Source organism: Pogona vitticeps, chromosome 2 (assembly GCF_051106095.1).
Source record: "Pogona vitticeps strain Pit_001003342236 chromosome 2, PviZW2.1, whole genome shotgun sequence".
In the NCBI taxonomy this organism is placed as follows: Eukaryota; Metazoa; Chordata; class Lepidosauria; order Squamata; family Agamidae; genus Pogona; species Pogona vitticeps.
Genome location: NC_135784.1, coordinates 71,816,168 through 71,829,846, shown reverse-complemented (window position 1 = coordinate 71,829,846; position 13,679 = coordinate 71,816,168). Strand labels below are relative to the sequence as shown.

Sequence of the window (13,679 nt, the reverse complement as noted above, 5' to 3'; positions counted from 1 at the left end):
TGAAAGGGACGAAAGAGGGGACAGTAGATGCCAAACAAAACTTAAATGAAGTTGTACAGATTTTAGAATCGTCTGTATTAGACATGACACCAGGTAATATGAATGCAGTAGAGAGTTATCCAGTGACCCATGCAGCTTCCAAAATTAAAAAGCATTATGACAAAAATCTTAAGGAGGCAGAGATACTGAAACCAGATAATTTTATGGTGAAAATATGGGAAGTGAAAAAAATGGATATTCTGTCAGATGGGCTGAAAGACTGTTCAATTCAAAAAGAAACTGAACGATGGGATGTATTGTATAAATGGCAGCAGCTACCAGACAATGTTGGAATAACATAGAATAAAATTAAAATTAAATGATAAGATAAAAGCAGGAGGGTAATCAAATTGTGAAAAAGCAAAAAGTTGATATGTATTAGTAATATGAATTGATTGGATGATGTTATACTTTATGCTCTCCTATCCCCCAAAACCATTTTTCCTTTCCTATCCCCTTTTTTTTTGTACCCTCTATCCCTATTCCTAAATAAAATAAAATAAAATTAAAAAAAAAAAAGGGTCACCATGGGTCGCAATTGTTTTGACAGCATACAGGGACAGATTATAGCAAACCACAGGATTTTTATCTTATTTTATAGAATGTGCATTTTTGAAATATAAAATTTTAAAAATCTATTCAATGAGAAACCAAAAATCCACATTCACTGAAAGTTTAAGAATATGAGATTATGGAATATAGTTAACAGCATACTATGTCTTGCTGGTTATAGACTGAAAGAAATGAAAACTGGAAGATTACAAATATTCTATAATTCACAAGTATCATTCCATCGGCGACTGTATATAGACCTTGAAGCTATCCTGTTTCATTTCCGTCTCTGCAAGCCACTCTCTAGTATCATGAAGCAACCTTTACTGTATGTCAGGGATATGGTTCCTCAGCCGTGCTTCGAAGCTCTGACTAGGTAAAAGTGTTCTTGGATTTTCAATACTGTAATCTCTTTCAGCTAGATCATGTGTGTATGTGTGTGTATATAAGAGAGAGAGAGAGATAATAGGAAGAGAAATAGTGAAGTTCTGAATGTCCCTTTTATAGAACATGCATTTCATAGCAGTTTTGAGATTTCCCTCAAAAGATGGTATATGATAACTGTGGAACAAAGAGGCCAGGTTTTTATTGGAAATGTATAAGGAATTCATGTAAATCTTAGTAGCAATTTGTCACTCATTAAGAAAGTACTGATTGCATTCCTGGGTATGTGGCCAATTGTGCAGTAAAGCATGTGGCCAGGAATGCAACTGGCACCTATAAGGAGCAACATTTTGCTATGAAGCATTTGTGATTTCCCTTATATGAACATAAATAGATCATAGGATTCTGGCTAGTTATGAAAAAAAGAAGACTTCTGATTCTGAGTAGTCAGCACAGAAGCATATCTTGCAGTGCCTTAATATCTAGATCTTGTTCAATTATGAGATCGTTTGCTCCTAGAATATTCAAAACAGATTTTCATCTTATCAGAGGTTGGCTTGTCTAGTGACCAACCAAACCTCCATCTTTTATGGACTGAGCTTCAGTTAAAAGTAGGGAATTTTGTTCACGTATGTGCAACTCACTGTATCATACAGTGTTGGAGGACTTCCACAGATTCTTTGGAAAATGAAAATCACAAATAGAAGTGGGTGTCATAAGTATAGTGAAAAGAGCCCAGAAATCCAAATGACCTTACTGAGATCTTCATGTAAATGTTAAAAACATAAGGGATAGTATTGAGCCCAGAGGAGCCCCATAAGCTAAGGGCCATGAGTCCACAATACCCCAGTACACCTTCCTGAAAAGCTAAGCATGGTAGAGTTGGAATCAGTGTAAAGTTGTGTCCCTAAGCCCTATTTCGGACAAATAGCCCAGTGCAATATTATTCATGGTATTGGATGCTGTTGAGAAGACCAATAGAACCCATAGAAATACACTGAAATATTTCTAGTTCCCAGTGTAGGTCTTCCGTAAAGTGACCAGTTGCTTCTCTCCTCATACCCAACACTGGAAAGAATCTTAGTAATTACTTTATTCTAAGAAAAAGACCACTTACTCTAAAACCAGATGGCTGACAGTTATTGATGATGGTGAAGGCTGGATAAGTCCTTGTTTTTAGAGAGTTTCGTATTCAGACTCTAGAATTAGAACCCTCTTTCCAAAACAAAACAGGATTTAAAGCCCCCACACCCAAATTGACCACACTTCCTCTGATAGCTCGTAGTCTGCCAAACTGTAGCAGCATACAAGAGTTAATAATCAACAAAAAAGAAATAAAAATCTATGTCATTGTAGTTCCCTGTACCACATTTAGGATTACTTTTAATATGATCTAATGCTTGAATTTGTTGTGTGAGGTTGCTGCATCTTTATATGTTGAAGGAAGAATCTCACATTACTGTGGGGCAGAACGACCAAGTGTTCAGCACATTTTGGGGGGGGGGGCAGAAACTGTATTGTTCATCTTCTTGAAGTCTCTTGAGCAGGATCTCCCAGAGTGTTCAGACTGTTGCCCCTTTTTCAGTTTTGAGGAATCCTTACACTTTCCACCTTCCCTTTATCATTAGTCAATCTCTTAATAATTTTAAAAAACAGCTTTGCAAATTTGAGGTTAAAAATACTGTAAACAGGAAAATGTGATAAAAATTTGTTTAACTTGAAAATAAAGAGAGAAAATAAAGCTTTTCTCCCCCCTCCATTAATGAAAATGGAACCTGCCTTAAGATATGCAGAAACAAAACAACCACCAAGAAAAAAATGCAGGTGAGGGAGGTTGCTGCAGGATGCAGTCTTGAACCTTCCCTCAGAATTTCTTTCCGCACCATTCCTGCTCTGCCTCCTCCCCCCCCCCCCCCCGGAAGCACACATTAGCCTGAAAAGCAGTGCTGTAGCAAAGCATTCACAGCAGCTGATAAAGTGTCTAGTCTTCTGGTTGTTCTGGGTTTTTCGGGCTCTTTGGCCGTGTTCTGAAGGTTGTTCTTCCTGACGTTTTGCCAGTCTCTGTCGCTGCCATCTTCAGAGGACAGCAACCTGTATTCTGGTCAAGTACAGGTTGCTGTCCTCTGAAGATGCCGGCCACAGAGACTGGTGAAACGTCAGGAAGAACAACCTTCAGAACACGGCCAAAGAGCCTGAAAAACCCACAACAACCATTAGATCCCGGCCGTGAAAGCCTTCGCTAATATGTCTAGTCTTCCTTGAGCTGTGCAGTTGGCAGAGTGAAAAGAGATTGAATTTAAAATAAAGCATTGCATTTTTTATGACAGTGTGTAGCCAAAAGAGTATATATTCTACCTCACCTTCTCCTCCTCACCCTTTGCTTCATTCTGCAGGCTGGATTACATTTGCCACATTAAGAGGTTAAGGGATGTGATCCATCATAATCTTTTGCCATCTGCAGAAATGATCACAGCGTTGAGCCTAGAGTTTGGTGTTCCTTTGCATAAAGATGACCTTCATGTTCAGCAGTGCCCACAAATCTCAGGCATATTTGATATTCCCATCAAGTGTTTCCACATGGAACAAGATAAGCATTCCCATTTGGATAACCATAATGAAGAGTATATACTGAGAAAAAAGGAAATGGAAAATCGGACACCGGAAGATTACATTCAGGTGATTGTCTTCAGCAATAGAAGATGGGCTTTCAAATTGTTCACATGTATCTTTGTTTTAAGCCTTTGGGATTTGGGCTATTATTATAGCAAGCACATGTGCAGGACCATTCATTTGAAAGTACAGTGGTGCCTCGCATAACGATGTTAATTGGTTCCGAAAAAAAACGTTATGTGAAAACATTGTTATGTGAAGCACCATTTCCCATAGGAATACATTGAAAACCGGTTAATCCGTTCCAATTGGAACGGATTATCTGGTTTTCTCCCTCCCCCCGCGGCTTGGATCTGACCCACGGCGGCTACCTCAGCCATGGCTGGACTCCCTAGAGTCCGGCCATGGCTGGGGTAGCCGCCACGGCTCGGATCCAAGCCGCGGGGGGAGGGTGGTGGGATGGGAATGCCTTTCAGGCATCCCGGGCTTGGATCCCACCCGCTGCCGGTTACCCAAGGGTAACCGGCGGCGGGTGGGATCCAAGCCCGGGATGCCTGAAAGGCATCCCAATCCCACCACCCTCCCAGCCTCCCCCCACGGCTTGGATCCAAGCCGTCGGGGGAGGCTGGGTGCGGACCCCCCCACCCTGCAGCCACCGCTTGAAGCCTCCCCGTGTCACTTTCCCCAGCCGTTCTCGGACTTCCAGGCGTCCGAGAATGGCTGGGGTAGGCGGCGCGGGGATGCTACCGGCATCGGAGACAGGGTGGGGGGGATCGGGAAGGCTTGAAGCCTACCCGCGCCGCTTACCCAGGCCGTTGTCGGACTTCTGGAAGTCCGAGAACGGCCTGGGTAAGCGGCGCGGGGAAGCTTCAAGCCTTCCTGATCCCCCCCACCCTGTCCCCGATGCTTGAAGCCTCCCCGCGCCGCTTTCTCCAGCCGTTCTCAGACTTCCAGAAGTCCGAGAACAGCCGGGGGAGGCAGCGCGGGGAGGCTGCCGGTGCTGGGGACAGGGTGGGACGGTGTCCGGAAGGACCATTCAACACCCCCGTACCCTTCCCCCGCCGCCGCCGAGAGCATTCCGAGCTCTCAAAGGGCTTTCTCCAATATCGGAGGGGGCCCTTTGAGAGCTCGGAAGGGAATTGTCGGCAGGGGACGGTGGCTTCGGGGTCCTTCCGAGGCCGCAGCCCACTGCCGACATTTTCCCCCAGCTGAGCAGCGGGGCTTCAAAGCTCTCGCCGCTCAGCTGGGGGAGAATGGTGCCTATGGGGAAAAATCACAAAGCGATTTTTCCCCATAGGCAAGATCGTAGTGCGATCGCAAAAGTGATGGCAAAAAAGCCATCGCTATGCGATTTCTTCGTTAAACGGGGTGCTCGTTATACGAGGCACCACTGTACCCCCATTTCTGCATAGGGCAACTTTTGTAAGATTTTTTAAAATACAAGCTTATGAGGAGATGAGCATTTTAGTTCTAACATGAAGTTCTTCAGTTACTAAAAATACACAAGTATATGTACATTATGTTTCCAATGTTGTATGTGTCATCTTTGTCATGTTTACTTAGAAGTCAGTGCTGCTGAGCTCAGTGAAATCTACCCCTTAGTAACTGTAGCCCAAGTTGCTGGCATTTTGTGTATCTGAAATGATTGTTTCCACAGTTGTAATTTGCAGAAGGCAAATCCTATGTAGAGCCAACATTCAGTGTCCATCTGAAGGTGGTAAACTTGAAGGTTGATAAAAACTTGGTTCAAGTAAGGAATTTTGTGATCTCTTTTGACTCACCTTAGGGAAAGAACCAAGTTCTAGAGCCCTGTGAAGGTTTCACTAGAGAATCCCAGGAATCATATTGCATGCCGCTTGTGTCCTCTTTAAAGTTCTAGCCATTTACATACTTCTAAAATATAGCTGGTGAAAGCACCTTTGTCGATGGATGTGTATCAGAGGTAGGGAAGCTGAATTGTAGTCACTGTAAAGATTTAGCTAGTTCAGCACAAAAAATGTATTGCTTTGACTCACCACCAGCAGGTTTTAATTCACATTTATATCTATCAGCTGTTGTTGATTATCTGAAGACGATCTAAAGTGCATTCTGAATAATATCCATATATGAATAGAAGATGTGCTTTCAAAAGATGGACAGATTTGGCTTACTACTTTTAGTGCCTGGCTGAATTTTACCATCCAGTTATTGATAACTCCATGGTACTGTTCTAGTGTTTATTTTCAGTATGGCATTCTTGTATCTTAAGAGAGTTAATAAGATGAAAATAATTGCCCATGTTCTTCCAGGCTAATATTGAGAATGTGGCGCTGCTGAGCAAGATGGTACAAAGGGAAATCCCAAGAACCATCAGGGCTTTCCCTTCAGATAACAAGTCTGTTTTCAACTATAGTTGTCAGACCTTGAATTCTGCAGAAATTGCAAAAAAACTCCTTCGTCAGGAGATGGCTCAGGTGAGAGAACCACTAATACATTCTTGTTTAATTATGTCATCTGTTTGGTTGCTTGAAGCATGTATGTGCAATAGCCAGATTGTTTGCTTCACAGAATTCTAGAGTCCTGTCTCAGTTCTGACCCTAGGCCAAATTATCCAACAAAATTTGTTTCTGCTTTGTTGCCTAATTATTTGTTTCAGTCACCTATGATTATCAATATTTCCTGTATTTGTGTGTGGCCAATTTCCTCCCAGTTACTTGCAGAAAAGCTTCCCATTTCTTCTTCACCACCATGTATGGTATAAACTTTAATGATGGTTACTTACCTGTAGCGGTGGTGGTTTGAGTGATCATTTGTAAATTCATGCAACTCACCCTGCTACCCTCAGTCTCATTATCATCATTAAACATTGGGGGTAACTAAGAAGGACCATTAAGGAGTATCTCAGCATGTCTGGATAAGAGCTGGAGAGGAGAATGTCTAAAGAGCTCTGGAGCATTCTAGCTACCGCTCAGTGGACATGCAGAACCCAAATGTGTGAGTACTTGAAGAATCACGGTGTTACAAATAAGTAACATGCCCTACATTTTAAAGTTCAGTACAAACTGGCCAGAAATATTCACATATCTGAGGCATTTCCACAGGTTGATGTGTAAGCTATGTTCTGAATTCTTAACACTGCTGCATATCTGGAGATAGATCCAGTATCTGTCTTCCACAGCCAGAAGGGATCTGCCCACAGAAGATGCATCTGTCCAGTTTCTAGGGATTTCTGCTTTCCCTTCTGACATCACAGATCATTCAGCAGTTTTCCAACCCACTTCAGTACCATCTTCAGGAAAATGGAGGGCCTGCTAATGTCTTCTTTATCTAGCCCAGCTGCACGTGCTTAAACTTGGTTTTAACTCTCAGTACTATACACAGAATCATGATTTCAGAACTTTCATATTTTCGTTTTAACCCAGTATGTCAAAGTGAGGATCATCTGCAGAGTTTCTCAGTACCTACAATATACACAAAAATAACAATAGTGATAAATTAGCCAGCTAACTCTTTAATAATGTACATTATGTTACTTTTACTGTTGTCGTGTGCCATCAAGTCAAAACTGACTTACAGTGAACCCAATAAGGTTTTCAGGGTGAGATATTTAAGGAGTGGGTTTACCAGTTTTACAGCCCTAGTTAGTTTCCACGGCTGAGTGGGGATTCAAACCCAGGCCTCCTTCATCTGTCACTCTCTCCACTACACCATACTGGGTATCCAGTTACTGCCCATATATTTATCACAGCCATATGTTAGGCATGTATACAGGAATTTATTATGAAATTAAGTTGGAAAATGCATTCAGTCTCCTCGTTTTAGTTCAGACACCTGTGGTGAACCCTAGTGGATGACTAAAAGAAATATTTCAAAACACTGATCCTGTCTTAGGCACCTGGAAAGAGGTTTGCTTATGGTCATGAATATCTGTCAGGCATGTTTGACCCCGTGGATGTGGAGAGCACTCTGAAGGAATCCAAGCGACAGTCAAAGCAGCTGTGGCTCTCATCCGAAGGGTTTGTGTATCCTGGATTTAAGAGCAGCTTTGAAGCCAACATGCATCCTCGTATGCCAGATGAGGCACGGCTGATGGAGCTAAAAGAGGTAACAGCCCCTTTTTCTTTCACATTCTTGTCACACCTGCAGCATGCTCAGATTGGTGTTTTATCCTCACAACAGTTCTGTGAGAGAAAGCTGGTACATGAAATGTTACTTTTTCCCACATAGTAATTTTAGAAGAGGTAGCCATTTTAATCTGTGCTAACATATCAGGCAAAACAAAGGAGAAAAAAAAGAAGACAAAAATGTAACAACTTAACGATTTACTGCTATATTTTAATGTGAGCTTTCATGGACAAGTCCACTTCCTCAGACTACATGTTCTCTGTTCAATTCTTGAAATTCCTTAAGTTCTCTCTCCAGGCAATTGATGGTGGTGATGGGTGTTAAGGCTCAGTTAAGGATTTCTTTCCAATATGGACTCACCAGGCATTTGCTTCGATGTCCTTTTCAGTGCCAGGGAAGGATCTCTTCATTTCCTAAAGAGGAACTTCTTTAACTTTTCATTTCCTTTTTAATCCCCAAGTTTTACCTCACAATATATTTAAAAATATTAATTTGGAGTTTGATTTTTCTGCTGTCTCATATTTTAGCATGGCATTTGCTTCGTTATCCTTGAAAGTTGACTGCTCTCTTCTGCGCAGGCAATTTTAGCAGGAGTTTAATTCTGAAAAAGAGCATTGTCTGCCCATATATGGTGGTTAGTTTAAGCATGGAAAAGGACATTTCCATTCTTAACTAAATGGAACTGAAAATACTGTGCTTTAAGTGGTAAATAAAAAATGCTATTACAAGCATTTTTATGAGCGCATGGACCAGAGTGGTGAGGGCCCCACCATCAAGATAGGGACGCAGCTGGGCAATCCATCACAGATGGTAGTTGGCGGAGCGGACCACTGACACCACCTGGGTTTCCATGGTGCGCGCCGGGTCCAGATGTACTCCCAAGCTGCGAACCTCACTCTTCGTGATGAGTCATCCCCCCCAAAAGAGAGGGAATTTCCCAAGCCACCAATGGAGGGGCCACCCACCCTCAGGACCTCCGTCTTGTCTGGGTTCAGCCTCAACCCATTCTCCTGCATCCATTGCAGTACAGCCTCCAGGCAACGCTGAAGGGACAGAACAGCATCCACTGAAGTAGGTGAAAAGGAGATGTAGAGCTGCGCGTCATCAGCATACTTATGGCACGAGGCTCCACACCCTCTGATGACCCCACCCAGCAGCCTCATATAGATGTTAAATAGCATTGGGGAGATAATCGAGCCCTGCGGAACCCCACAATTGCGACTCCACGGGTCCGATACACTCTCCCCAAGCTGAACTCTGTGAGGACGGTCCTCCCAGTAGGATCGGAGCCAGGCAGGTGCCAGGCCACCGATTCCCAACTCGGAGAGCCTTCCCAGGAGGATACTGTGGTCTAAACTCGAGATTACGAGCGGATGGACCAGAGTGAACATTGGTGAACAGCATGAACATTTGTCCTCACAAATTAATGGTCCAAGAGCTGGACTGTTAATTTGTGAGGACAAATGTTCATGATGTAGAGGTGAGGGTTGAGATGGGAAGGCATGATTTTCAACTTTCAAGCTTGAGACGGTGGGCCAAAACAAAATAGAGCCCTTTCAAAGGTTACTGATGTTTAAGAAAGGAAAATGCTGAAAGCTTGTTTGAAATAGTGGAACTCATGAGCCAGAGGTATATCCTTCTGAGAGACTGAATTTCAGTTCTTATACTAATCAGATGAATGGGTTGTCCCTGGACTTGGGAGCGACATGATTGCCTCAGCTGTGTCCAAGAGCATGGTCATTTTTCTTTTTTCCCCCCTAAACCCAAAACTTTTGCTTTGAGCTGCTCCTCCCCATGGTTTGTTATAAACTGCTCTGGAAAGTACTCTCATCTTTCAAAAGATATTTGCTCTGTGCAGATGAGAGCTAGTGTTCAAGAAACATAAGCCCAAACTGGGACCTAAGTACCAGCAAGGTGCTATTTTAAATAATGGGCTTAGTTTTGAGCTTTAATTTCCTCTGTGTATCGAATTACTTCTTTACTACTTGACATCAGGGAGTTGCTTCGTGGAAGATACCGTCTGTTTCAGTACAGTATATTGTATTTCCAAAGTAGGAGATTGCTGTTTAATTTAAATATGTACGTTACCCTAAACTTTCTAAAATATTGTATTTTTTGTCTAGAAATGGCAGGAGAACTTTTTAAATGCTGGCAGTCTGAAGCCAGTCCTGGATCGAGACCGATGGAGCTGGGATAAACGGAACATTGATTTTGAGCTTTATAAAAAACCAACATATGTCCTTGTGAGTCCCGACACCCACAGAGAAGGTTAATATTACTTTGTACTTTCCCATTATTGTTCTAACTACTTAAGAAAGGGCAAATAGGGCAAAAGTGTTTATGGTGAGGGCTGAGAGATCTACTAACCCTCAGTGGATTCTGAATAGCATAATATAAAGTGCCTCAGTACAATTTATAGGGCATCTGTGTAATGAGATTACATTGCTGGACATCACAGTGACATTCCTTGTTAGGGAAGCAAAGTGCCCTTTCTATGTACATTACCACAATGGCCTGGGATCTGCTTTCATCCACATGTATTCTCATAGCATTGCTGTAATGTAATGTGTGAAAGCAGGTTTTGTGGCATTACCTGCGCAGTTACTTGCAACTTACGACTGGAGGCTTTTGTTAAAGCAGCCACTGAGGGATCTGCCGTAGAAAACAACTCCATGATCTCTTACATAATACATGAAGAACACCTTTGTTTCTGTTGCTTCTGATGGGTGGGAAACTATTAGTAACTTTTCTCCTGGAATGGGGTGAGGGCTGCTGGCGGCCATTTTCCACGTAATGGAATTGTAATAGTTCCATATTCAGATGCAAAACTTGCCCAGCTAAATGGAAAATAGATGTGTTTCCATAACAGTCCTGCCTCTTTTCTGAAACTGCAGGAAAGAGGCAGCCTCTTTCCGAGGTGTATTTCTCTAAGCTAGTGGGACTGTCAGTTTTAAGAGGATTTTAGGGCAGGTGTTGGACATTAGCTCCTCCCACTGCAGTCAACCTAACCAATGGCCAGGGATGATGGGAGTCATTAGCAAGCAACATCTGAAGGGCCACTAGTTCACCATCTCTGTTTAAACTAAACTAACTAAAAATGTAGGAAGGCCAAACAGAAGAATATCAGGACGGCAGTGATGTGATTCATGCTATTAATGCATTTACAATGGTCATGGTAGGTTCATCTTGTTGTCCTGGCTCGCCTCACTCCATCTCAAATCACTGTTTTAGCGAGGCCGATTTCCACAGGGACATTTTCAGAATTACTTATCAGCTAATCATTATTAATTTTTTTTTAATCTGAAAGAAATAATGTGATAGCCGTTTCATAACCCTGTTCTGTCTGGCCTTTTCTCACGGGCATGTCTGAATACAAGACCCTCCAAAAGATGCACGTTGCAACACTGCACTGAAAGTCCACAGGTGCTGTCCAGCAACAGAGCTCATTTCAAGTGGACCAAAAGCCAGTTGCCAGCTAGCATGCCTCCAAGGACTCCTGAAAGATAAACCGGTCAAATTGTCCCTAAAGATTAAGGTAACATCTACTTAGAAATCACAAACCCATCAGAAACACTTGTTCCAGGTGTATTTGAAAAGACACTGTCATAAAATAATTCAGGAAGCTTTCCTAGATGTTGTGTATGTCTTGAACTCCAAGACATATGTAAAGAGACTCGAAAGATATATCAGTCCTGTATCCATTCTGTTCAGTCTTATTTCAGTTCTGTTTCCTAGCCTGTGGCCATGATTTCCTAGTAGCTTTAGCCTCAAATGCATTTCAAGTTCCTAAGGCTAGAATTAATCGTTTGATATCTCTTTGTTCACCAAGAAGCTGTATAGTGAAATCTGCTCCCCTCTCTCCCCCAGCCTATTCCTGTTTTGGGAATGCTTGATGATGTGGCTGACGACACTGTTTGCAAAGGATTTGTTCCTGGCGCTGACACTTCCCAAAGCTTGAAAATGAATAAGAATATAATTCCATGCTATGACCGGAAGTACAGTTTTTTTAAAAACTTGAGAGGTGCAGACTTCAGGTAAATTATGTGGTTTCTGTGTAACTGTGTAATTTCTTTTGTGTCAAAAAGAAATTGTAAAGACATATTGATCTATTTATCTATGCTTGTCTCTCTGTGTATATAATTACAGATCTTCTCTTATGAATTAAATCCCAGCAAGAATTTAGTCATTACCTTATCCAGGCTTCTAGTTTTGCCCATCCACTCGGAAGGATGATTAATGCCAAGACCTTTTGCAACCATAGATGCTTTCTAAAAAGCACATATGAAATTTTCACCTTTATTCTCAACATCTGAGTTTGACTGGAAAGAGGTGATTTGTGAAATGTAAAGTCTGACATTCCTTTCTAAACAAGTCAGCCCCTCTAAAGCTGGGCATGGCTCACATCGTATCATGAAAGTTTACATCAGGCGTGGGCAACCTAGGCCTGGCCAGATATTTGTCCCTGTTGTTCCCACACCCTCCCCCAAAATGGCCAAACTTTGATAAAACTCAAAACAGGAAGTGACTGGCCATCCAATTCTGGGGGGCTTTTTGAGCTTTTTGTGGTTATGGGGCCCTCCAATGCAAAAAAAATCTTTGCTCCTATATGCCTCCAGGAACAGGAAAAGACCTTATGTTTTGGCTTGGGAGAAGCCTGAAAAACAGCATTGGGGAACAATATGGAGCCCTCGGCTGACTGACTCCTGGTTTCAGTTTTTTAAAAAGGCAATTCATAAAGTGCTAGAGATAGATTTCAAATGTTTAACAATCTATTCTTGTTTTTAGGTTAGTCTGCCATAAACATTTGTTTCAATCCAAGAGGTGGCCCTTACAACGAATACACTTAAAAGATGACATCTTAAAAAATGATACACAGGATGCAGGTAATCTTGGGTACAGAGATCACATAACACTCCTGTTATAGCAGCTCCACTGCCTGCCAGTCCTTTTCTGGGCAGAATTTAAGGTACTGGTTCTAACATGTAAAGCCCTCAATGGCTTGGATCGAACTATCTCAAGGACAGCATCTCCCTTTATGAGCCTGCCTGGCTGTTAAGATGATCAGGAGAGGCCTTTCTCTCCGTCCTGCCACCTTCACAGGTGTATTTGGTGGGAACATGGGAGAGGACCTTTTCTGTTTCTGCTCTCAGAATTTGGAAGTCCCTCCCACAGGTCAGTCGTGGCTCCATCTTTGCTGTCCTTCTCTAAGCAGGGAAAGACCTTTCTCCTCAGGCAACCTTTCCCTTAGTGACTGGCTGCCTAGGTGCTTTTTAAATATAGGGTTGTGCCTTACTACTTCAAGTGTGTTTTTGATGTTGCTTTTGTTATCATTGTTTAGCGTGGTATTTTTTAAAATCATTTTCAGTATTTGTATACTATTCTTAGCTTTCAATATTGTCTTTTAATAATCTAAGCCACCTTGGGTCTTTCTTAAGGAGAAAGGCAGAGTAATTTTTTAAAAAATAAATAAAATAAATAGAGGCAGTTCCCTGATGATGAAGGTAAAAATTTAGAGATCACTTGTCATTTCTCCTGTTCCCACCAGTCCCTTGATAGTTTTCCAGGCAAAATAATTACCCATTTTGAAATAACAAAGACTGAAAAGATTGTTCATAATTAGGCATTACAGACTCTTAAATTGTGCATTAGAATTTCTCAAGGATTCATTTCTGTAAATGACCCACCAGCAGGGGAGAACCTTTCCTCTACTTGTTAAAAACAAAGAGTATGGGGGGGGGGAAGGGGGGCATGTTAGAGATTGTATATCAGGTACATAATAATCTGGAGTCTGATTTATCTAGTTGGGTAAGAGATACTAGAATTGGCACCATTCAGTAATCTAGCACTGAATTTCTGAAATAATACAAAAAAAAATCAAGTATACCTAGGTCATCCAGTCAGCTACCCTACTTGGTGCAGTGTGCTTGAAACTACAGTATCATATCACTGATGGATGGCCACCCAGGTTTTGATTAGAGTACATCTAAGGA

The 13,679-nt window shown here is 42.0% G+C and overlaps 1 protein-coding gene across 5 annotated transcripts in view; it reads left to right on the top strand.

The window, feature by feature from the left end:
- The window catches only part of CFAP92 (cilia and flagella associated protein 92 (putative)), a 116,201-nt gene that overhangs the window by 94,311 nt on the left and 8,211 nt on the right, over window positions 1-13,679 (top strand). For all 5 annotated transcript variants that reach the window (XM_078385363.1, XM_078385364.1, XM_078385362.1 and 2 more), the window contains 8 exons: window positions 773-967; window positions 3,369-3,651; window positions 5,874-6,038; window positions 7,456-7,668; window positions 9,813-9,957; window positions 11,067-11,224; window positions 11,557-11,723; window positions 12,475-12,572. In XM_078385363.1, the coding sequence (XP_078241489.1) occupies window positions 773-967; window positions 3,369-3,651; window positions 5,874-6,038; window positions 7,456-7,668; window positions 9,813-9,957; window positions 11,067-11,224; window positions 11,557-11,723; window positions 12,475-12,572 (1,424 nt within the window). The remainder of the gene's footprint in view (window positions 1-772; window positions 968-3,368; window positions 3,652-5,873; window positions 6,039-7,455; window positions 7,669-9,812; window positions 9,958-11,066; window positions 11,225-11,556; window positions 11,724-12,474; window positions 12,573-13,679) is intronic.